General features: G+C 46.7%; 2 protein-coding genes across 2 annotated transcripts; both read left to right on the plus strand.

Moving 5' to 3' along the window:
* The first annotated feature begins 919 nt into the window (after positions 1 to 919).
* Positions 920 to 14,006, plus strand: LOC118778451 (two pore calcium channel protein 1-like). Its single transcript, XM_036529982.1, has 27 exons — positions 920 to 1,022; positions 1,596 to 1,726; positions 2,136 to 2,312; positions 2,762 to 2,875; positions 3,255 to 3,385; positions 4,093 to 4,181; positions 4,276 to 4,310; positions 4,408 to 4,466; positions 4,697 to 4,796; positions 5,286 to 5,402; positions 6,274 to 6,398; positions 7,360 to 7,408; positions 7,535 to 7,598; positions 8,284 to 8,328; positions 8,572 to 8,628; positions 8,985 to 9,038; positions 9,577 to 9,649; positions 10,200 to 10,307; positions 10,467 to 10,538; positions 10,944 to 11,033; positions 11,395 to 11,510; positions 11,772 to 11,818; positions 12,188 to 12,256; positions 12,493 to 12,577; positions 12,784 to 12,923; positions 13,383 to 13,463; positions 13,661 to 14,006. The coding sequence occupies exons 1-27, from the start codon at positions 920 to 922 to the stop codon at positions 13,703 to 13,705; spliced, it is 2,376 nt and encodes a 791-aa protein (XP_036385875.1). The 3' UTR covers positions 13,706 to 14,006.
* Positions 14,007 to 14,850: 844 nt separating this feature from the next.
* Positions 14,851 to 23,462, plus strand: ddx54 (DEAD (Asp-Glu-Ala-Asp) box polypeptide 54). Its single transcript, XM_036529719.1, has 20 exons — positions 14,851 to 15,082; positions 15,586 to 15,712; positions 15,860 to 15,930; positions 16,031 to 16,219; positions 16,516 to 16,565; positions 16,859 to 16,900; positions 17,105 to 17,200; positions 17,734 to 17,855; positions 18,285 to 18,346; positions 18,667 to 18,798; positions 18,885 to 19,095; positions 19,198 to 19,329; positions 19,545 to 19,766; positions 20,162 to 20,235; positions 20,590 to 20,793; positions 21,174 to 21,325; positions 21,951 to 22,064; positions 22,214 to 22,321; positions 22,501 to 22,598; positions 23,088 to 23,462. Exons 1-20 carry the CDS (start codon positions 14,960 to 14,962, stop codon positions 23,327 to 23,329), a joined length of 2,571 nt encoding a protein of 856 aa, XP_036385612.1. The 5' UTR covers positions 14,851 to 14,959; the 3' UTR covers positions 23,330 to 23,462.
* The last annotated feature ends 281 nt before the right edge of the window (positions 23,463 to 23,743 follow it).

The raw sequence follows: 23,743 nt of genomic DNA on the forward strand, positions 1-23,743 counted from the left end.
AATTGATTGTTTAATGGAAATCAATTGGGCGTGCTTGCATGTTTAAATATTGCACGTCCTTAACAGGAGCTATTTAGTGTATTTTTTGGTTACATATGACGACAGGATCACAAACGAATGACTTGCATCCAGTTATGTGGCAAGTGCCTGATGGCCTGAAAGTATTACGGCTGAAATCCTTTTTTTTTTTCTTTTTGAAACAAAGGACGTGCTTTTTGGAAGTGGAAATGAACAGATTGATGTGATTTAATGCATGGGAAAATCCTGTTATACCAATACATACTCTGAAGATATGTGGGTTTGTACGATAGCTCCTGCAGTCTCTGCTCCGGAGAACTGAACACTGGATTCCAGAACACAGAGGAGCGGAGTGTTCTGTGCCTCATCCTGGCTTCCTTCCACACACATACAGTATTCCCTCTCTCAGTATAACATCGCCAGCAAGCGAAGGACGGATATAATCCACATTGAGGGGGTAAGCCTCTCTCAGAAGAAGGGGGAAGTCATCGGTGACAGCACTTAGAGCAGTCACAACCTTCAAGGGATTTGCGACCGGCCAGCAAACTAATTCAGAGCAGTGGGATAAGGTTTGCTGGGAGTCTGCTTCTCAAACTCTTTGTGGAGAAACTGACACACTGGACCTAGAGCTGCACAGACGGGCACGAGTATTACTGAGACTGTCCTCCCAGCTGGGATTCTCTCAGAAATTCCTGTCACCTGTGACGTGAACAGCCCAGCAGCTGCTGCCAAGAGATGATTTTGTTGGTCTTTCAATTAGCGATTCAGCTAGGACCAAACCGCACAAACACAAAGCCACCTGCACGGATTTGAAACCAGAGGCTCATTTGTGGTGTTGATTAAGCAGACTGAGAGCTCTGTGGTTACCGCGTAAGCGCTGAAGAGGAGCTGGTGTTTGGCCATGAGCGCTGGGAAGGCTGGTAATGGGTGTGTGAGTCGCCCCAACTCCACAGGCGACGCCCCTGCACAGATCTCCTCCTACTGTGTACAGTTTGCCTCTGCTGGTGTGTTGGTGACAAAGAGCGTCTCACTTGCAGGGGTGCACTGTGCTGTGCACTGCGCTCACTCACTCATGGTGGTTGGGGAACCGGAATAGTCTTATAACCAGAGGGTTGTTAGGTCAAATCCCGGGTGAAGTCCAGCACAGGACCTAACCTCAAATGTTTGAATGTCTATGCAGGAAAATGAACAAATCAAGAAATAAAACTGTATAGAAAAAATGAGACATAATATTTATGTATATAATATTATCTCAGGTCATGCTGCTATAGTTTGTTTTGTGTACACCCACGTAAAGATGATGGATTGATGTGATGTAACTGCATGTGAAAACACAGCACAAAGACACTCAGCCTCTGTTTATGACCTTGAATACTCTAATACTATAATAATATGGAGAAATGCTTTCTGGGTATGCTCTCATAATCCAGGGGGCATTTGAATCCTGGGCTCTGTGTTTTGTTATAATCTGGGCCAAAGGGTTGTATCTTGTATTTGGGATTAGCTCTGATCATCTTTTTTGCCTGAATAGATGGTTCATACACATGGTCCTGCCTGACACTGGCTCTCTGATGTAGATTGTGGTGGCTATGACATCATTAACAACTCTGTGGTCTCCACCCCGGGACTGAGGGACTACACACCGCGGTTTGGCACACTGCGGCAGAGCTGGGAGATGAACTACCAAGAGGCTGCCATCTACCTGCAGGTGAGCAGGGCTCCTGTCCACCTCTGTGCAGGTGAGGAGAAGCACCTGGCCAGGTGTGCAAAAGCACAGCTACTCACTGGGACGGTCTCTCTGAATTTTTCAGCAAGATGCTGAATATGGAAAATGTATAAATGCTAAAATATAATACCAGGAAGGAATTTTTTTAGTAATGCTTTTAATGTATTACCATTTTAATAAACATGCTGTATATATTGCAACAATATTGCCACTTTTATATATTTGATTTCATAAACATATATATATATGTAATTCTTATAGCATAGAATTATTATTTTAGCACACATTGCTGTATACTACTTTTCAGAAGGTCGCATCCGACAGTTTTCTCGACTCGCAATCCTAGTTCATGGTCATAATGGGTGTGGCCTCATATCTGTGTGAGTGACAGGAGGGCGAGAACAACGACATGTTCTGTGCCCACCCCCGGGACCCGCGCGCGCTGACGGCCTACCTCTCTGCCCACAACCACCTGTTCTACCTGCTGGAGCTGCTGGTGGCCGTGCTGCTGATGGCCCTGTCGCTGGCCGAAACGCCCGCCGTCCCCTCATTGCAGCTGGACGTCTACGTACGTTACGCCCCGCCCCGCCCCGCCCCGTCCTGCTCCGACCCGCCCCGCCCTGTGCCTCGTCCAAAATCTGTCACACGGGCCACTCTCCCAGTGAGATACAGCGTTGCACTGTGTTGTGTCTCTCGCGGTGTTTTACCTCTGTAATGTTGCTCTTATGCATTTGGCTGTGGTGTAAGGCTGGGCCCCCTGGTTTCTCCGGAGTTTCATCACTTTCAGGGCCTGTGATGCATCGATGCTTGGACCGGATCATCTGTCACTGCTGTGAGGTTGCAGGCTTTTATCTCTGTGATTTAAAGGCTTTTTCCCAGTGGTGAGAGTGCTTACAAGTGAAAATAAAAAGATGGAATCCGCGACTGGGCTGCTGGCCTGCAGGATGAACAGATCGCTCAGTGTAATGAGATCCTCTGTTTGCCATGATGTTTGTGACAAGCAGTCTTCACCCGCAGGTCCACGCCACCCTCGAGCTCCTGGCGCTGGTGATGGTGGCCTTCGAGCTGTCCATAAAGCTGCGCTGGCTGGGGTTCCGGACCTTCATTCGTCACAAGAGGACCATGGTTAAGGTAACGAGTGATGTCATCACTGTGAGACAAATTCGTGAGTGGAGACACCGCAGGACTCTAAACCATCTCAACCAAAGGATGTCTTCAGAACAACTTTAGAACAAGTGGAAGTCTCGCTGCTCAGTTTTTTGTAGCATTGCCACTACACAGCATTGAAAATGAATGTGTTGTTACCTTTATGGATTAGTGTGAGTTGTTGAGTGGGGGTGGTTAGAAAACTGAGAAAGCTGTTTGAATGTGTCACACTGTATCCTTGAGCATGTTGTTTAATGTAAATGACTCAAGATTGTGTAGAACAAACAGGACATTGACCATACAGTATAATGTGTCATAACTGCACAAACCCAGCTGAAGTCCATCTCTTCTGGTTCTGATCCAGACTGGTGTTCTGCTGCTCCAGTTTGTGGAGGCCATTGTGGTTCTGGTCCGGCAGACGTCCCACATGCGGGTCACCCGGGCCCTCCGGCCCATCTTCCTTGTGGATTGCCGGTACTGTGGAGCCATGCGCAGGTAGGGGGGGCTCAGCATATTCCCCACAAGGGGGAATTATTTGTGATGTATACAAATATGCACAGACACACACACACACACACACACACACACACACATATACACACGCACATCCACACACAAGCACTTAGTCGCATACATAGACATATACTCACATACACACACGCACACACGCACACACACGCTCACACATACACACGCACACACACACTCACACGCACACACACCCACACAGACACAGACATACACACTCACTCACACACACACACAGACACAGACACAGACACAGACACACACACACACACATGCTCTCCTTGCTCTTCCTCAGGAATCTGTGGCAGATCTTCCAGTGCCTGCGTCTCACACACACACACACACACACACACACACACACACACACACACACACTCTCCTTGCTCTTCTTCAGGAATCTGCAGCAGATCTTCCAGTCCCTGCGTTTCACACACACACACACACGCACACACACACACACGCACACACACACACACACACACACACACGCACACACACAGACACAGACACAGACACAGACACACACACACACACACACACACACACACACACACACACACACACACACACACGCTCTCCTTGCTCTTCCTCAGGAATATGCAGCAGATCTTCCAGTCCCTGCATCTCACACACACACACACACACACACACATGCTCTCCTTGCTCTTCCTCAGGAATCTGCGGCAGATCTTCCAGTCCCTGCCTCCCTTCCTGGACATCCTGCTGCTGCTGTTCTTCTTCATGCTCATCTTCTCCGTCCTGGGTGAGCCTCTCGCCACTCCCCGCCCCGCGTAATTATCCTGTGTGCGCTGTCTTTACAAAAGGCTGATTTTCAATCCTCATCTTTCCACTCACAGGGTTTTATTTGTTCTCTCCAAATACCGCTGACCCAGTAAGTTCATCAGACCATCAGATCTGATCTGACGTTGACAGATTTTTACATTTTAGTCACCTTCCTGACTCCTAAATGACTCCCGGGTTTGTTTCAGAACTTTAGAACTCTGGAAAACAGTATCGTCAGTCTGTTTGTGCTTCTGACCACAGCCAAGTAAGAGCTGCCCTCCTTTTGCCTTAATATTAGCTGCTAGCGGTTTTTAAATGGATGTGATTTGCATGTTATTGTCATGGTGTTCGGTACATGCAGCCTGATAGTATAATAATGTAACGTATACAGCATGATGTAGTTTATTTAGACATTGGTAATTGGTGTATGTGGAGTGCTCCTGTCATATTGACAGACTGTTGCAGATTATTAATTACTTTCTGACGTTGCTCCAGCTTTCCGGATGTGATGATGCCAGCCTACTCCAGAAACCGCTGGTCCTGTGTGTTTTTCATCGTCTACCTGTCCATAGAGCTTTACTTCATCATGAACCTGGTGGGTGTGCCTAACCCACCGAGAAGCGTAGCCCGCCCTCGTTTAGCTTCCAGCAAAATATCAGCAGTTTTACACCAATTCTTTGCTAACGCTTTGATAAAAAAAAACCCCAGCAACTATTTTGTTGCAGCAATTTTTGGTATGAAAAAAAACACCTCTGTGTCTCCTAACGACCCCCAAATTATCAATTGGATAATTACCACACCATTGGATTTACTGCGGATGGCATTTCATTTTACAGTTTTTGAAATATCCTGATTACTCCTAAGATGGGTCTACGTCATGAGCTAGACTGAATGATTTTTACCTGAAATGCAGTCAAAGATCAGGCATGATAAGTGTTTGTGAATTACTGCCTTGACTTACGGAACGTTGAGAACACACGTTTAATGAGCATTGGAAAGTGTTAGGTAACACTAGTCTGGCAGTCTGCTGTTCTCGGGAAAGGCAGTTAAACCTCTGTCTGTCTGTACCCCCACCCCCTTTCAGCTCCTTGCGGTGGTGTTTGACACCTTCAATGATGTGGAGAAGATGAAGTTCAAATCGCTGCTGCTGCACAAGAGGTCAGCCATCGACCATGCTTTCCAGCTATTGGTCAGCAGGCAGGTGAGGAGGGGCCGTCCAGCAGCTCTTGACCAATGGTGTGACAGAGCAGTCCCAGGTTGCCGTTAGGCTAAAGACTGTCTTGATATGTTAGTTGTGAGTCTTTGGTCCTAAGGCATCCTGCATGCTCTCTCTTTTTATTTCTTCACTGCTTTAAAATGCTGCCAACTGCAAAGGTCTTAAAGGGTAACATGGTGTGTATACTAAGTGCTTGGTAAGTCTTGTGGCTTGGTCTGTTCTTGTATTTAATAGCCATGGAGCAGTAGGCCTTTTTTGTAATTTCTCTGTGGCAGTTTTGTGTTCGGTTTCAGGATGAAAAATTACAGGATTTTTAAAACAAAATGTGGAAAGACACATTGACAGGGGGAGAAGCAGGAGGCCTGCACCGTTAATCCCTGCTCTTGAAAAGCAATGAAAGATTTTTTTTTGCTTTAACCTCTCACTGAATTCGTCTCCTTTCATGTCACTCTCTGTTCTTTGGAGTTAACACCACTGAAATTCTTTCAGATGTCTTCTTTTAAAATGCCCTTTTATACTCTTACTTTGTAAGTCACTCTGGATCAGAGCATCTGCTAAATACCCCAGTATAAAAATGTAAATGGAGTCTGACTTGTAATGTAAAAGGAGTATCTTACTGTATTGATTTATTTCACCTTAAGAATAGGGTTTAGCAGAGGGGCCTTTGGCAGTTTAGTACAATTTTGACTGGTTGGTCACTTGATCTGATGTTATTCTCTGTAAAGCAGAGGATTTATCATCACATACATACAGTACCACTCCTTAGGACACCGTGATAACTCTTGTCTGAGAAATGACAGGCAAATAAATTTTTCTAGCGGTAATGTTGGGGAGGGCTTGACCTTTTCTTTTCCAGAAGCCGGACAGTGTTTCCCTCAAGCAGTTTGATGGACTGATGCGGTTCTACCAACCACAGATGACCGCGCGGGACCGCTTCCTCACCTTCAAGGCCCTCAACCACTCTGGCACCCCCATGCTGAGGTATTGCATGCTCCACGCTCATGCAGTCGTTTCCTGCTACCTGTGACCCTGTGTCCAGCTTGCGTCTCCAGGCGTGGGCAGGTTGCGGCACTGTGCCTGTAATGACGGGCATTCTGCTACTTCCTGTCCGGTTTTCCAAACTTCTAGAATGCTACTTCTTGGTTCCTGGTACTTCTAGAATGCAGCATCAATACTCCAGGACCTGAAAAGAAAGTCTATCAGTCAGTAACAATAGAAGATTTCTAGTGTATTCTAGTGTATTTGTCAGGGGAATTCAAAAGTGCAGGGACAGCATTGACAGGGCGGCAGTGTAGCATAGTGGTTAAGGAGCAGGACTCGTAACCGAAAGGTTGCCGGTTCGATCCCCGCTGGGACACTGCTGCTGTACCCTTGGGCAAGGTACTTAACCCACAATTAAATGTCAGTAAATATCCAGCTGTATAAATGGATAACATTGTAAAGAACTGTAACCTATGTAAGTTGCTTTAGATAAAAGCGTCTGCTAAATTAATAAATGTAAATGACATATGAGGCGAATTCAGCTGGAATGCATGCATGAATGGAGCGATCTCATTTACAGGGTCCCATTGTAGTAAAAAAGCGAGGGAAGAGAATGAGTTGTTGTGCTTCAGGGACACCTGTGTGTCCTTGTAGATGCCACACTTACGAGGCTTCTGTGCCACCCTGCTCTGCCGTTCTTCTTATCATTGTTCTGTAATGTGTGATTTCATTGGCACCTGAGAAGTAGGCTTTGAGGATCGAGGCTTGGCTGTACCAGCTTGACTATCCTACAACAAACACCTGCCAAAAAGAATACACTTAACATTCCAAATGCTTTTCCAAATTCTTCAGAATGAAAAGCGTGGTCATGCCGCAGTATTATGGCTATTTTCTGCACATTCTGTACGCAGGTGTCCTTTCTAATCCTAGCTGAGGGCAACTGTATGGTCTTGTGTTGCAGCCCAAAGGACTTTTATCAGTTCTATGAAGTTATTGGCCTCAAGTGGAAGGTAGGTTGTTATTTTTTGATTGGCCCTCTCCCTCTGTTGGCTTGTCCTCCAGCGATGCTTACCCAGCTGTGTGTGTGCGTGTGTGTGTGTGTGTGTGTGTGTGTGTGTGTATGTCCTACCCAACAGGCACGGCGGAGTGGAGGGCACTGGTTTGATAGCCTACCGCGCACAACCACCCTCATCTTCAGAGGTGACAACCAGTTTGTTTTTTTGTGGGGGTGGCAGGGTGTTTAATGTCACTGCAGTATATGGTTTAACAAGTGTTTTTTCTTCTAAGATAACACATGTACCATGACTCAGCCACACTTTAATTCTTTCAAGCAGACTGCTTTGAAAATTCTCCTTTTAGAACAGTTACAAGGTATGAGACAATGTTGAGACCAAAGGGACAAGAAACAGTTTTGTCTTGTCTTTCACATTGTTACTTTGTATCACAGTAATGCTTCGAGGTGGGGTTTGAAGTGACTTTCAACAGTTGTTTTCATCAGTGCAGTACCACCTAGGATTTGAATCTGTAGCCATTCCACCAATACCTCGACACCCCACACATTTACTAATGTAGCATTTACATTCTGCATCAATTTATATGTTCCCTGAGATACTTAGAGAATCCACCATATGTAGAGAATCCACCCAGTATAAAAATGGTGATGGTGTAGATGGTGATTTGTGATGTTCCTCTACTGTGTACAGTTTATGTGGTGGAGATGGTGATTTGTGATGTCCCTTATATATGAAAATATACAGTATAAAATAAACTATATATTGCCCTGGCTTAAGGAAACTGATCTTACTGGCTGAGGGAGAAGTTAAAAAAGGTGATGAACCAGCTGTTGTCTATAGGAATTTATATTTACTTGAATTCTGTGTTACAGGTATTCAAAACCTGGTCAAATCCAAAGCCTTCCAGTATTGCATGTGTAAGTGGTTTGGGTCATTCATATCATTTCATTCATCGGTTGGTTGTGTTCCACCCCTGTGATGTTGCTAGGAACCAAAGTGTGAGAAGCATGCCAATAGGAAATTCTTCATATTCTATGGAAGGTTCACTGATGCCAATAGTAACATACAGCAGGAAATAAGAATAAACCCTAAAACATATACAGTATCTGTACCACGCAAATCCATGTATGACTGGACTTTGAATTCTCCCTCCTCCACAGACACGGTTGTAGCAGTCAATGGTGTGTGGACCCTGGTGGGGACCTACATGTTGAACAGTAAGATTACCATCTTCCTTCCTAAGGATTTCATTTCCTTCCTGGTTTGCGATCTCAAAACGCTGTCCTCATACAGTGTCACTGTCAGCCAGGTTTTTAATTCTGCTATCTATATTATCTATATATAATTCTGTCATCTGAGAGCCTGGGGAGTCTCTGAACACAAAGAGTGGAACAAATCAAAACAAAGACACAAAACGCTTCTCAAGGCACTGATTGTAGATGTGTGTAATCTAAAGTCTCCACAAAGAAAATACAAGCAGGTGCTAAAGAGAGATAACGGCTTTCTTAACTGAGCCGCTCAGAAGTCATGTCTGGGTGCTGCTGAGCTCTTTCATTGTGTCTTCTCTACCCAGGAGTGTTTCCTTGGTCCAAGTTTGTACCCTGGAGTTACATAGTCTTCCTCAGCAGTGAGTAACATAAGTATTCACATGGAGTGCAGTCTTCATGTACCTACACGTTGCTATAAATATATTATAATGAATATGCCTGAAAACAGCTGAATACAACTGGATGCATAATCAACCTGTTGAAAATCTAATTATAATAGGGTTTTTTTTATTTGAAAAATGTAAAAGATAATAAGCAGAATGTTTCCAGTAAAAATAGTATCTGAATTCACACTCATTTCTCCTGAGCTTGTCATTACAGGATGCAGTAATCAGTAAAGTTGTGAATTATTTTTGGGCAATTCCCTCTTCCTCCAGCAGACAGCGCTGTGACTTTAGATTTGTAATGTCCCTCTGTCTCGTGCACTTTACAGAGAATATATGCTGATTTATGATGTTCCTCCACTGTGTACAGTTTATGTGGTGGAGATGGTGATTTGTGATGTTCCTCTGTTGTGTACAGTTTATGTGGTGGAGATGGTGATTTGTGATGTTCCTCTGCTGTGTACAGTTTATGTGGTGGAGATGGTGATTTGTGATGCCCCTCTATTCTGTGCAGTTTATGTGGTGGAGATCCTGCTGAAAATCCTAGGTCTGGGCCCCATGGATTACTTCAGCTCAGGGTGGAATGTGTGAGTAACTGCATAATGTTTACACGATGTTAACAATCAACACGTGTGCTTTCTCAGTTAACTCGCTGTGCTCTGGATCAAAAGTAAACAGCACTGGAAATTTCAGGGTAGTTGTCATAAACTTAAATAGCAAAGATAAAATGAAATGAAAGCAAAGCAGAGAACCCCCCAAAAAATAGCATGACAAATATAATCCAGATCCAGATGCAGTATGCTTTTTCAGAGTATGACAACTTCAGGTAAACCGTAAACTTCGAGTACATTTTGTGATCCTTATTTTTATGTGCCAGGGAACAAGGTCTGAAAGCGGTAAGCTCTGTAGGAGCCACTCTGTATCAGGGCAGATTTTCCTGGTTTTCTCTGAGCTGCGGAAGGTTTAACACAGCTAGAGGCTCTATGAAGAGAATGACTGAGGTAGCTAACCCTGGAGTTTATGGGCTCTTGAGGGAACAAAAACCCTTGTAATGTTATGGCCGGGCTTTACGATGTCAGTTGTGTTTAGGAGTCTAGACTTACTTTAGACCTTGGTGCTTCTCTGGCACTACTTCAGGTTTGATTTCCTGGTCACGCTCCTTGCCTTGCTCGGCCTGGTTGCCGTGGCCTTCGATATGGAGCCGTTCTACTTCGTCGTGGTCCTGCGGCCTCTGCAGCTTCTCCGGTGAGTCTCTGACCTCTCGAGTTTACCCACAGCAACCTGTGCCTCCTTCATGGGAGGGGACTCTCCGCTCCCAAAGGGTCCACAGGAGTGGTGTCACTATGGAAACCTCAAATCGAGTGACCCTGGTACAGGCTCACCTCCCCTGCTTGTCTGTCACAGGCTGTTCAAGATCAAGCAGACGTACCGCAACGTCCTGGATACCATGCTCGAGCTGCTTCCCAGGATGGCCAGGTAAAGCCGTCCCCCCTCGGGTTTGTGTATCTGTGAGTCCTGGTCACATGTCTCTGAATGTGAAATGAGTTTGTGAGAACTGGTCAAATCTGATTCTTATTGTGTGTCTGTGAGCAGTAGTTGTTATGTGTTATGCATACTGTTTGTGTGCGTTCTTTGTGAGTGCTGGTATGATCTGTGAGTCCTCATCAGGTATGTTGTGTTTCTGCGAGTTCTGTTAGTGTGTGACTATGCCTGTGACCACTGTGTTTTTTGACTCTGACCACTGATCAGCTGTCACCAGTGTTGTGTGTCACAAAACACTGTAGGAGTATAGGGAATGTTCCGGAATGTTCTGTGTTCTGCGAGTGTTCCGCGTCTGTTAGCACTGATAAGGTGTGACCCTGTGTTTGATCCCCACCACAGTGTAGGACTGACTCTCATCATTTTGTACTACTCCTTTGCCATTGTGGGGATGGAGTTTTTTGCGAATGTCATCTATCCCAACTGCTGCAAGTAAGTACATGCAACGGATTTGATCAAATTAATCATGCCACTATAGTATACCAAGCTTCGTTCCCCTTGTGTCCCAGGAAGTCAATTCCCCTTGTACTCTCATTTTTTTTGTCCAGCGAAAGTGTGGCAATGTCAGCGAATATCGGGGAATATTGAGTGTCACCAGTTAAGCCACTCTTTGAAATGATGCTTGCAGATTCCAAATTTCCAGTGCCCCGTCTGTCACCTCAGCTGTTGATTACATTAAAGTAGGTTATAGCCTGGGTGGAGAGGTGGGATTGGTGAGAAAGTTGGGATATGTGTAATGCTTATTGTAAGACTCTTTAATTCTAATGACCCCTCCCCCTCCCATCACCCCTAGCACCAGCACAGTGGCAGACTCCTACAGGCAGATCACCATCACCGTGGGCAACCACACCATCCAGGATGAGGGCTACTACTATCTAAACAACTTCAACAACATCCTCAGCACCTTCGGTAGACCATCTCACAGACACACACACACACACACGCACACACACACACACAAACCCACACACATATGCACACACGCATAAACGCACCAACATACATGTACATATATGCACACACACATGCATTTACACAACCACACAGCATGGTCGTGTAAGAGAATGAATAAACAACCATCTAGTCCACAACATGCACAGCTATCACCGACATCTGAGACTCAAACTGATCTATAGCCTCTAATAAGTGTTTGTATGCATCTTATTTCAGTGACATTGTTTGAGCTGACAGTCGTCAACAACTGGTATATTACAATGGTAAGAGCAAGAAGTCGTTTCCTTTTTTCATGTGTTTCTGTCAGTGTTATAGCAGCATACAATCATTCATTCATTGTTTGTGCAGTTTATTTTTAGCACAAGTAGAAGGTCACGCAGTGCAACCCCTTCTCTCCTCAATAAGACAGATCTGTAAGCAGCACTCGGCCACTCGGCTTAATTCATAACATTAGGTACTCACTCCATAGGTGCTGACCTGAGATCAGCGCTGCTGAAGGCGGTGGGGATTGAGTGTGCTCAGTGTAGAATACCTGGGCTGCCTGGCATTGTGAATATTTAGGATCTCTGACCTCTGATTGGCTGCCGTTGATGGACATGTTCCAGTGATATTCTCTGTCCCCTCTCCAATAGGAAGGAGTGACATCACAGACCAATCACTGGAGCCGTCTGTACTTCATGAGCTTTTACATCATCACGATGGTGAGGTCATCTTGGGGTCAGGCAGTTTTGACCCTCTGCATGTTTTTCCTCTTTTAGCTCACATGAATAGTAAAAGGTATTTTTGAAAATTGTTCAGTTGCTTGCATTTTTACTTTGATTTGAATTTGATTTAAAGGCTCAAACACTGTGGAAATTCGTTTTAAATGTTTTAAGGTCCTCTGTCGCCCCCTAGTGGTAAGCAGGTGTTCACAAGCTCCTGGCTTTGTCTGAAACAGGTTGTAATGAACGTCATTGTGGCCTTCATACTGGATGCTTTCATCTTCAGAATGAATTACAGCCGCAAGAACCAGGAGCCGGAAGGTATGATATGTGTATATGTTTTTGTGTGACTGTTTGTGAGCAGGCGTATAATGAGTATAAAGTGTGTATGTGTGTATTTGTGTGTGTGGATTAGTGTTTTCGTTTGTGTGCTCTCTGGTCCATAAATCACAGTGTTGAATCAGAGATGCAGCTCCTGAGTACGGAGCACTGAGCTTTGAAACCGCACTCGCTGTCTGTGTCATCAGATGAGAATGGCATCATGTTTGAGGTGGAGATGTCACGGGGTGAGGCCCTGTCTGCGCTGGAGCTCAGTAAGCAGACCTGCCCCAGAAGCTCCAACCTGAACTCCCTACAGGAAGCGCTACTGAGCATGGAGCACCATGGAGTGGGTACTGGTCCTTGTACAAAAACACACACACACAAACATACACACACACACACACACACAAACAGACAATTACAACTGCACACGCACACACCTACATACATGAAAAAGTATGGGGGTGAAATGGGGGGTGGGGGGGTAGTTTAGTAGTTAATTGCACTCAGTTGCGCTTGTGAAGGTGCATTATAGATTTGAATCCCACATGGGCAGCAGTGTAACTGTTTCCCCCCTTTGCCATGCACATTTTTGTGCTGTTCTAGTGAAAGTCTGCTGTAGAGTAAAAACTGATGTTTGTAAGATTTGTGTGTCACCCTGAGTTAGAGAGCAGAGTGATGAAATAATCAGCCAAATCAAGTGATCAAAAAAAGCCATCAGAGATCTGTTAGATGAATGGGTAATGCTAGTGGGATAAAGACTGTCTTTAAACTGTGTTTAAAGCTCTTTCTGCCGGTCTCACAGATCACCTCTCTGGTGTTCCTGGGTCAGAGGTCTCGCACCAAGAGTGACCTGAGCATGAAGATGTACGATGAAGAAATCCAGGTGTGAGCGAGGGGTGGGGATGTGTAACCAATGGTCACCAAGCTTAGAACTATGAGCAAGTTGTGCAATTAAAACTGACAATTAATCCCTGACACATGGCTAGTGAGTGACGCTATCTGTAATGTCTGTAGAGGACTATGTCCGGCCATTTCCGAGTGTCTTGCCGGTGAAGTTGTGATCCCTCGGCTCTATTTCAGGAGTGGTATGAAGAGTACTCTCAGGGGAGGCTGCTGCATGACTGACAACCTTAACAGACAGGTGAACAGCTTGGATACCCCTGGCAGAAGCCTGCGCCCAAAGTGCCAGCAAGCGTGACCCCTCCCCCCACATGCTAATTTCCACAGCCACTCCCATTCCCTTCAGCAATACCACGCCCCTACATGATGATTGACAGTCTACCTCGGACATAAAACAGCATTCTCAGGTAGCAGGACAGATGTGTGTGAGTGGGCATTCAGTGCTGGGCTGGGGATGTAAAATGTTTTCACTGCAAAGGCTAAAAGTCATTGTCTCTGGCCCATCTCACCGCCTTCTCATATGTTAGCTCATGTCTTCATCAGCCCTGCCTCGTTCTCAGCAAGATACCTCAGTAGGGTCAGAGTTACTCAATTTCTCAAGATCGTGAAAGTTTGTTTATTAGTGCCAGAATGGCACGGAAAATCTTTCCTTTTTGTAACTTGTCATCTTGTGTGAAACGTGTATAAATGATCTCATGAAACATTAATAAATATGTGTTTGTTTCCATGGGTCATGAGAGGTGCAGAAAACTGTTGTTTTCTGGAAATAATAATGATGAAAAAAATATTACAAACTGCTCATTTCAACACACAGTGCATATTGGCATAAGCTTAATGTGGCGTAACGGAATCCACATTTTTCCACTGGCAATATTAGCAGGAAATAATTGGGGGAAATGTGGGATTTATGTAGTGTGACACCCCCTGCATGGTTCTGAAAGGCCACTCTTATTGCATTGATCAAAAGCACAGAGTCCACAGAGAGTACTGTAATGAGTTATTCCAGTTATTTATTTTTCCAGTTAGCCCCCTACAACAAAAACATTGCAGTGAAGTCACATAGGCCTGCAACAACGCGCCCGCTGCGGAGCAGATTGAGCTAGGAACTGTTATTTCGGTAAAATCTGTCTGCCTCTCTATTTTCCCATCTATCAATCTTACAATTTTTTAGAGAATACAATGGCCTCAATGTTTCATTATAAACTACACGAGGAGCTAACAGAGGGCTAGAGGGCGCTAGGCTGGCGATCGACGGCTGACGTCACTGGCTGCGCGACACTTACAGGCTGAACATTGTGAGGATCACACGTGTTCCAAAATGTCTGCCCGTATCGCCGTTCGTGTCCATGAAACTGAGTGGTGAATTATTTGTTGCTGTGTTTAAAGACTAATCTGTCTTGGATCGCCTCCTGGACATCGCAAAGCATTGTCAGTTGGATATCATTTCATAAGCGTGTCAGAGATAGTTTGTCCAGCAAAATGGCACAGAGGAAGAAAAAACTGACGAAGAAAAAGAGACACACGGCGACTAATGTTAGAGAACCTGATTTGGATTCGGACGGTGGGGAATTTGAACTGGCTGCCCAAATGAAAGATGACGCTGTGAGAACCCATTTATTTTTTGTTAAAATTTTGTTGTGATGTAGTATACTAACTGGCTAGCTGTGGAGCTGAAAGATATGAGTGTTTTGTTTTACTTACCTGGCTAATTTAGGCTAGCTAGATTACAAGATGTTGAAGGCACCGATATAGAGCGATTTGTCATGAGAAGTTGTTCAAAATGCTACACAAACACGTAGATATATTGATATAGTTAGATTACCATCGTAACTTCGCTACTTATCTGCTTATAGAAGTCGCCTACTGCCTTGACACTTAAAGCTAGCCTGCTAATGCTAGCTAGGTCGACATTGTCACTAGCTGGTAGCTAGTTAACAGACAGCATTATACATTTCTTTCGTTGTCACAGCCGTGCTTGTCAGGATATACACACTGTTGCAAGCTATCGTAGCTCAGTGTTATTGCGACACAGTTGCTGGAGTTATGGCTCAGCTGATTTTGTTGTTAGCTGCTTCTAAGATAAGCATAGACATAAATCTCCTCAGCCTGGGAAAAAGTCGCTCCGCTTCCCGGCCGCGTCAGAGTGCCTCTCCGACGTGGAGCCCGACACCAGAGAGCTTGTCAGAGCGCAGAACAAGAAGAAGAAAAAGTCCGGTGGCTTCCAATCTATGGGTAAGAGCCAGTATGTATTACTGCGTATTTAATATTTGTGTCAAAATGAGATGAGAGAGTGCCATCCGTTCTTGGACACGGAGACAAACGTGTGAAACTTTAAGTATATGTGTCACAATAACGCGTCTTTCTTTATGAACGTTGCAGGGCTGAGCTATCCTGTGTATAAGGGGGTGATGAAGAAGGGCTACAAAGTGCCTACTCCGATTCAGAGAAAGGTAAATTGGTGGTGTCTCTTTCGCGATCGTTACGCTCAAGATTGAGGAGAAGAGGTGTCAGTGTGGACAAAGCGCATTCATGCATCTTCCCCCTCGCCAGACAATCCCTGTGATTCTGGATGGCAAGGATGTGGTTGCCATGGCGAGGACCGGCAGCGGGAAGACAGCGGCATTCTTGGTCCCCATGTTCGAGCGTTTGAAGGCTCCCCAGGCGCAGACTGGCGCTCGGGCGCTGATCCTGACGCCAACTCGCGAGCTGGCACTGCAGACCATGAAGTTCACCAAGGAGGTGAGAAGAGCCTGCCTTTAAACTGCATTGATTCTGCTAAGCAGTCTGTTGTTAATTCAGGGTTTCTCCTTGTCGATAATGAACATTGTGCTTCCAGGCCTTTGGGACGCTCCAAAAAGACTGTTATGTGCATCATACCTTTTTAGGGTTGTTCCTTTGAAGAAAAATGTATGTTAGGTTAAAGTTTTAAATGAAATTATGTTGTCAGTGTTTTTGTACTAAAATGTCTCGCAGTGTACCTGTTCTTTGAAACTATATCGATGTAGCAGTGATGGATATTTCTGATTATGTTCTAGCTTGGCAAGTTCACTGGCCTCAAGACAGCATTGATCCTTGGAGGAGACAGGTATACTCTGAAACATTGTTCTTAAGAATGGAGACCTGTGGCATGACTTTCCATGTCTAGTTTTCAAACGACTGCTATCCATGTGCACAGTTGCAGAGTTTTCAATAAATCGGTGCCTTTGTAAGGGATACAACAGCAGCGTGAAAACAGTGGATACCAACAATGACCAGCAGTGTCACACAGGGGATAATAGTACCGAATAGTAGTGTGACATAGTGGATACCAGCATTGTACAGTGTGACATTGAGGATACCAGCACTGAATGAACTAATTGAGCTGTGCTTCTTTTTCAGAATGGATGACCAGTTTGCCGCCTTGCATGAAAATCCAGATATGTAAGTACTGAGGCATTCATTTGGTTTTTGCTCTGTTTTCCTGTACCCTGATTTTACATCATACGTGGATACACATCGGCATGCTCTTTATAGATATCACTGCTTTCTTGAGAGTGCAGCAGGCTTCGTTAGATGTTGCACCTCTCTTAAGTAAGTTTGCTTACCTTTCTTTCTCTCCCTTTCTTTTTTTGCCTCCGCTTGCAGCATCATTGGTACCCCTGGCCGTCTGATGCACGTTGTCATGGAGATGAACCTGAAGCTGCAGAGCGTGGAGTACGTGGTGTTTGACGAGGCTGACAGGTGAGCCCATCACTCACGCCTGAAGACCACATGGGCCTGTCCCCTTCGCACCTTAGTATCCTCACCACTTACATTGTTGTGCTTTTAGTTGTCTTCGCCTGGAAGATGAATGGGTAGGTGTCTAGAGGGTCTGAACCTAAAGTGACTTATCTCGATTAGCAGGGGCTTTCTAAATTCTTAAGTTGGGCAAATTTACTGTAACTAACATAGATCTGTAGACTTGCATCTTGCAACCACGACTATAGTTATGCAGCAGCAGAAACTATTCTAGTATGAGGAATGATGATTCAGATTTTTGCTTTTCTGCTCATAACAAAAGGCTTAGCAAACATTCAGTAATCAACGTGCTGAAGCTTTGAATAAGTACTTCTTGCCATATTCAGATTGTCAGCTGCAGTTTTCCCAAATTGAGATGGTCTGCTTTGGCCCTGTGGTCAATCGATAAAGACAGAGCTAGCTGTATCTGTGCTGCCTTCCTGTTCAGTAATGCTAGATTGACGTTTGAAAGAGTGCTCTGTCGCGGTCATCTCCAGGCTTTTCGAGATGGGCTTCGCCGAGCAGCTGCAGGAGATCATCCGCCGCCTCCCGGACACGCGGCAGACCCTGCTGTTCTCCGCCACCCTGCCCAAGCTGCTGGTGGAGTTCGCCAGGGCCGGTGAGTCGCCAGCCACTATCACTTTCAGCCAGGGAGACTGGAGAATGGCGCACCAAACAGCGTTGGGAGACAGCACAACATAGGCGCAAACAGCGAATCATGTTATACCGTTCAGAACTCAAACGCACCAAAAAAAATCTGAGTATCACGATAGAAACACCTCAAGCATTCTTTTCCAGGCAGGCCAAATGTTGACTCCAATTATACTGTGTGGGTGCTGTTATTTTGTGATGTACAGATAAAAAACTGTGAACGGTATGGCTTCTGGAATATTCCAGAAAAAATGTTGAACAGTTTCTTAAATTGATTGATGTGTAGCAAGTAGGATGGTGCAAGGCACCTTGATGTGCAAGCATAGGTGTTAAGCATACTTTAATCAGTGTTAGTGAAAGGTCTAAAATGTGGATCTGTGCTTCTGTGTGGTCCCAGGGTTAACAGAACCAGTGCTCATTCGGCTGGATGTGGACACCAAGCTGAGTGACCAGCTGAAGGTAAGAGGCTCATTCACAGTTTATTGGCATTGAACTGGCTCACATTTCAGTCATGGAAACCAGAGTCTGCAGTGTTTGCCAGTTCTGCAATGATGACAAGTGATTTATAATGGAAGCGGTGTACAGGAGTTGTTTTTAAGTGTTAAATAATTTCTTTAGGTATAAATGTTATTGTTTTAATCTGTGCCCCGCTCACATGAAAATGACCATAACGCAGTGACTTAAAAACTCTTTTGCACAGTTTCTGCATAAGCATGTTCATTGGGAATGTGGCCAGCTGCTGTATGTAACTCACTCATCTGCTTCCTGTCCGGTCCCAGCTGGCCTTTTTCCACCTGCGCATGGATGACAAGTCGGCCTTGCTGCTGCACCTGCTGAGGAACGTGGTCAAACCGCAGGAGCAGACCGTGGTCTTCGCTGCCACCAAGCATCATGTGGAGTACCTGAAGGAGGTGGGTCCCCGAGGTTCTCGCCTCGACGCGGTCCTGTCAACCGTTACCGCAGAGATTGACCGCCATCTGTGTCCCGCCACCACCAGCTGCTGACCACCGAGGGCGTGGACTGCGCCTACATCTACAGCGCCCTGGACCAGACGGCCCGCAAGATCAACATCGGCCGCTTCGTGCACCGCAAGGCCATGGTGCTGCTGGTGACGGACGTGGCGGCCCGCGGTATTGACATCCCCCTGCTGGACAACGTCATCAATTACAACTTCCCCTCCAAGGCCAAGCTGTTCCTGCACAGAGTGGGTGGGTATGAGACAGAGGCCCTGGTCCCCAGGGAGCGGGCGTGAGGGTGTGGATTCTGTGAGGGCTAAGAGGCGTGTTTCTGCTTTTGATTTCGGGTCACAGGGCGAGTGGCCCGCGCTGGCCGGAGCGGAACGGCCTACAGCTTGGTGTGCTCTGACGAGGTGCCTTACGTCTACGACCTTCACCTCTTCCTGGGGCGGCCCATCCAGCTTGCCCTGCCAGACCAACCCCAAGGTACCCCAGCCATAAGATATGGTTGCAAGTTTAGTTCAAGATACCTCTTTTGCAGAACAAATGTTTGACATACGTCTCTCTCTCTCGCTTCTTCTCTCTCTCTGTCTTTTGTTTTCTCCTGCTCTCACTCTGTGTTTTGCTTGCACTTTCGGTTTTCTTCTCTCTCTGTCTCTCGCACACACACACACACACACACACACACACACTGCGTCCAGAAGCCGACGGGGTGTTCGGCCGGGTTCCACAGAGCATCCTGGACGATGAGGACTCCCTGCTCATCACAGCCCACCAGAACTCTCTGGAGCTGCAGAACCTTCAGCGGGTCGCGGAGAACGCCTACAAGCAGTACCTCAAGTCCCGGCCCGGCCCCTCCCCCGAGTCCATCAAGAGGGTGAAGAACACGGATCTGTCCGGCATGGCCGTCCACCCACTGCTTGGTGCGTCAGCCTCCCGATGGCTCTGCCCTTCCTCAGCCTCACTGTGTCTGCTCTCTGTTCACCGTGTCACGGGCTGTGTGTGTGTGTGTGTGTGTGTGTGTGTGTGTGGATAGTAGAGTTGAGTAAATCTAATATCCCTGGGGGCAATTTGCTTTACAGCCAGGAGTCAGTAAAAAAACATGCAACATATTTCACTACAACAGCAGTAAATACATACAGACATGCATACATACTACACCGTTATCATGACTGTCAGAGAGTGCAAAGTCCATACACAAGAAGGAAATCAAAGGGATTCCCTGAACCTTTTGGTTCCACACCTGGGGAGGCTAAACCTGCACCCTGATGAGAGCCATTGGAACCAACTGAAGAGAGGGTGTTGTGTGTCTGTTTAGGGTCAGGTCTGGAGAAGATGGAGCTGGACCGGCTGCAGATGGTCGACAGCATCAAGAGCTACAAGTCGAAAGCAGTAAGTTCACATCGCTGCTAGATAAGGGAATCGCATCTCTGTTAGCAGGTTAGCCTGCCTGACAAAGTGTGCTGCAGCGTACCGTGTAACAGTGCTGTTAGTGTCAGTCCTCATTCTCAGGTATCTCAGTATTCCCTCTTTCTTCATCTTTTCCTGCAGCCTGAAATGGATTCTGTTGTTTTAATTTAATTTTATGCTTATGAAAATGGCAAGTTCCAGCTTTTGTGTTCCAGCGTTGTTCATAACACCTTCCTGAATAGTTCGTAACACTTAAATGATCTCATAAACTTGATTTTGGCGAAAGTAGCAGTGAAGTTTGTAACCTGATAACCTGAATTCCAACCCCCCCCCCAGACGATATTTGAGATCAACTCCAACAGCAAGACGACGGCCAGCGAGGTGATGCGAGCGAAGAGGAATCGGGACACCCGATTGGTGGACAGGTTCCAGCGGGCGCAAGAGGACCGGGTGGCTGAGGGTCAGCTCACTCAGCCTACCCCGCCCCGCTCTGCCCCCGCTGCCGACCTGGGCGAGAGCGAGGAGGAGGAGGACTTCCAGGTAACCACTCCCCTCCCATAGCACTTCATCCAATCAAAAGACTGATGTCTATTACAAAACACTGTGATTGGCTCAGATCAGAAGGTCATTGACCACACAGTGGTAAAGATGGCTATGTCACACACCAAAGTAAATGGGAAGCTAGATAATCCAGCATAATGGCACCACAGATTTTGGGGTTCATGAAGCCTCACTCGACCATAACTACTTTACCCTCAAAGAGCAGTTTTGTCTACACCTGAGGAAAGATAGGCAGCCGTGGCTTACACGGCACCAACGTACAATATGCAGGACACAAACTCCACTGTGTTGAATAGCACCACTGCAGCTTGTATGTTCCTTAAGCTTCAACGCGCCATTCTTCGGCTGTTTGACCGCAGGGGGTGTTCTCTGAGGTGGTGGGGGGTAAGAGGAAGAAGCTGCTGGGGGAGGAGGAAGCAGCAGAGCCCAAGAGGAAGAAGAACAGAGGACCTACCCGTGATGAGGAGTTCTACATCCCTTACAGGCCCAAAGACTTCAATTCGGAGAGAGGGTATGGCACATACGTATGACCTCTCAGCCTATTGTCCTTCTCCATATGCTCTGAGCACAGATGTGATTAATAACACAAAGTGTGTTCTGATATAAGAGTTGTATTCTTCTACTAGTTTGACCCTAACAGTAGATTAGAGGGTGAATGTGATTTTGGGGTTAGAAAAGAAACCTCTTCTGTGGATCTGTGGCAAAATAAAATGCAGGAAAGGTAAGAAAAGTGTTTATTTGGAAGTAACAAGGATTTATTAATTAGCCTTGTAAAGTTCATCTGCTTGGTATGTGTGCAAGGTACCACCAACTGAACTTTTTCCTTGAGGTTCACCATCACATACTACAAATCCAAAATTTAGGTGCATTTAGATGTGCATTAATAGATGCTTTTAGTGAGTGGTCCATGTTGCCCTTTAATGGCTATGTCTAGGTGAGCTGTGTTGTCTCTGAAGAGGCACGCTGTGTGTTTTCTCTGAAGAGGCATGCTGTGTGTTGTCTCTGAAGAGGCACACTGTGTGTTTTCTCTGAAGAGGCATGCTGTGTACTTTCTGAAAAAGTACGCTATGTGTCTTCTCTGAAGAGGTGCGCGGTGTGTACTCTCTGAAAAAGAGTGCTGTGTTGTCTCCTTCCAGGCTGAGTCTCGGAGGAGAGGGCAGCACGTTCGAGCAGCAGGCCTCCTCCGCTGTCCTGGACCTGATGGGGGACGAGGGCGACCGCCTCAACCAGCACAAGAGCATGATGAAGTGGTGAGGGAACGGCGCCCACTGCCCGATGGCCCAGCATGCCCCGGGGCCTCCTCTCTCTCCCTTTGGGCTGTTTGTACCAGGCTTATGTGTGTCCTTCCTCCCTCTCCCTCTCTCTCCCTCCCTCTCGCCGTCTCTCTCTCCCTCCCCAGGGATCGGAAGAGAAAGCGCTTTGTGAGGGAGACAGGAAAGGAGGACAAGAAGAAGAAGGTGCGGACAGAGAGCGGGCAGCTGGTCAGGAATGCCGGAAAAAAGAACTTGTATCCTCTCCATGCGTCCCTGTGGTGGCCGTGATTGATGGGCCGGTGCTGAATCGTGGCCTTTTCCAGCTGTACTAGCGCAGGACAGGAAGTCGCTCCGTATCCAGGAAGCACAGGGTTGTTTGTGATGTCACTGCTATCTGGAAGGTTGTTGGTTTCTTTGACCGTGAGTCCCGCAGCTACGAGGAGTGGAAGAAGAAGTACAAAGTGGAGGATGGAGGCTCCGACTCAGAGGGAGAGACCGGGGGAAGGGGAAGGACTCCAGGAGGGAGAGGAGGTGGGTATTGTGTGTGTGTGTGTGTGTGTGTGTGTGTGTTCCTGTGTGCACATTCCTGCCCTGGCGGGGTTAGGCTGATATGTGTCAGTATGTGATGTAGTGTTGTATGCAGCCTGAGTGGTGTGTTTACTGTGTGCTTACTCTGTGCTCTGCTGGATGGGGTGACTGAGCTGTGATGAGTGTGGGCTGACATGGACTGAGTGTCATCACTCCATGATGACTGTGCTGGTGCTGTGGCCTTTGTCAAGCGTTGTGGTGCCTGAGTCCTTACGGTTACTGTGCAGCTAATGACTGTAAATGTGGTAGCTTCAGTACTGTTCTTATGGTGACTTGACACAGTAACTCAGTGGATTTGACTGTGCAGTAGTCAGTGGTGGGATGATGGGTGTTGCCTGTGTGAGGTGATGGCCACAGTACTGGCCGTGCGCTGGTGTCCCACACGCCACAGACTCTGACGACGTGTCCCGTGTGCCCCCCCCCTCTCCGCAGGCCGCAGGGGCAGGCGGGGCCCCCCTCAGCAGCAGCAGCAGGGCGGCCCGCGGGCGCACTCGGAGCTGCGCAGCCGGGAGCAGATCCTGAAGCAGAGGAAGAAGAAGCAGAAGCAGCAGTTCCTGCAGAGCGGCGGCCTGAAGAAGCTGCGGCACAAGGGCCGGCAGCGCCTCGGCGAGCTCAGGAAGTCCGGCTTCGGCCGCGGCGCCCTCAAGAAGGGCAAGCTGAAGAAGAGGCTGTGAGGGGCCGCCAGCTCCGCCCACGCCGTGACCTCACAGAGGGAGGGGGAGGGGCCTGGCTTACAGCGCTGCTGATGCTGAAAACAGCGTGGGGCTAAGCTCGTCCGTCTCCAGAGCCCCCCCCCAGCAAACAAAACATAAGGCCCCAGGCTCAGCCGTTGACTTTGTGTTACAGTGTACACCATGGAAAATAACTGCTTCTCTCCAAACATCATTTAATTCTGGGGAGCGTGTGAAATTTTTTAAAATGTTTGTCAAAGATTTCCATCATTAAATGTGATGGGTCTGTTTTGTCAGTCACTCTAATGAGCACACTGCAGTTAATGTCAGGGGACGGTGTCAGTGGCTTATTATGGGGTGTGACATTAACGTTTTGTGCTTCAGAATGGCGTGTGTGTGAAATTCCATTTGTGGGTC

Source organism: Megalops cyprinoides, chromosome 5 (genome assembly GCF_013368585.1).
Source record: "Megalops cyprinoides isolate fMegCyp1 chromosome 5, fMegCyp1.pri, whole genome shotgun sequence".
NCBI lineage: Eukaryota > Metazoa > Chordata > Actinopteri > Elopiformes > Megalopidae > Megalops > Megalops cyprinoides.

Excerpts from the sequence above, each read along its gene's own strand:
- LOC118778451 (XM_036529982.1), top strand. The coding sequence starts at position 920 with ATGAGCGCTGGGAAGGCTGGTAATGGGTGTGTGAGTCGCCCCAACTCC. Across the intron at positions 2,313-2,761 it reads CATTGCAGCTGGACGTCTAC|GTCCACGCCACCCTCGAGCT; the intron begins GTACGTTACGCC and ends CTTCACCCGCAG. Across the intron at positions 12,578-12,783 it reads CAAGAACCAGGAGCCGGAAG|ATGAGAATGGCATCATGTTT; the intron begins GTATGATATGTG and ends CTGTGTCATCAG.
- ddx54 (XM_036529719.1), top strand. The coding sequence starts at position 14,960 with ATGGCACAGAGGAAGAAAAAACTGACGAAGAAAAAGAGACACACGGCG. Across the intron at positions 20,236-20,589 it reads AGAGCTACAAGTCGAAAGCA|ACGATATTTGAGATCAACTC; the intron begins GTAAGTTCACAT and ends CCCCCCCCCCAG. Across the intron at positions 22,065-22,213 it reads CACAAGAGCATGATGAAGTG|GGATCGGAAGAGAAAGCGCT; the intron begins GTGAGGGAACGG and ends CTCCCTCCCCAG.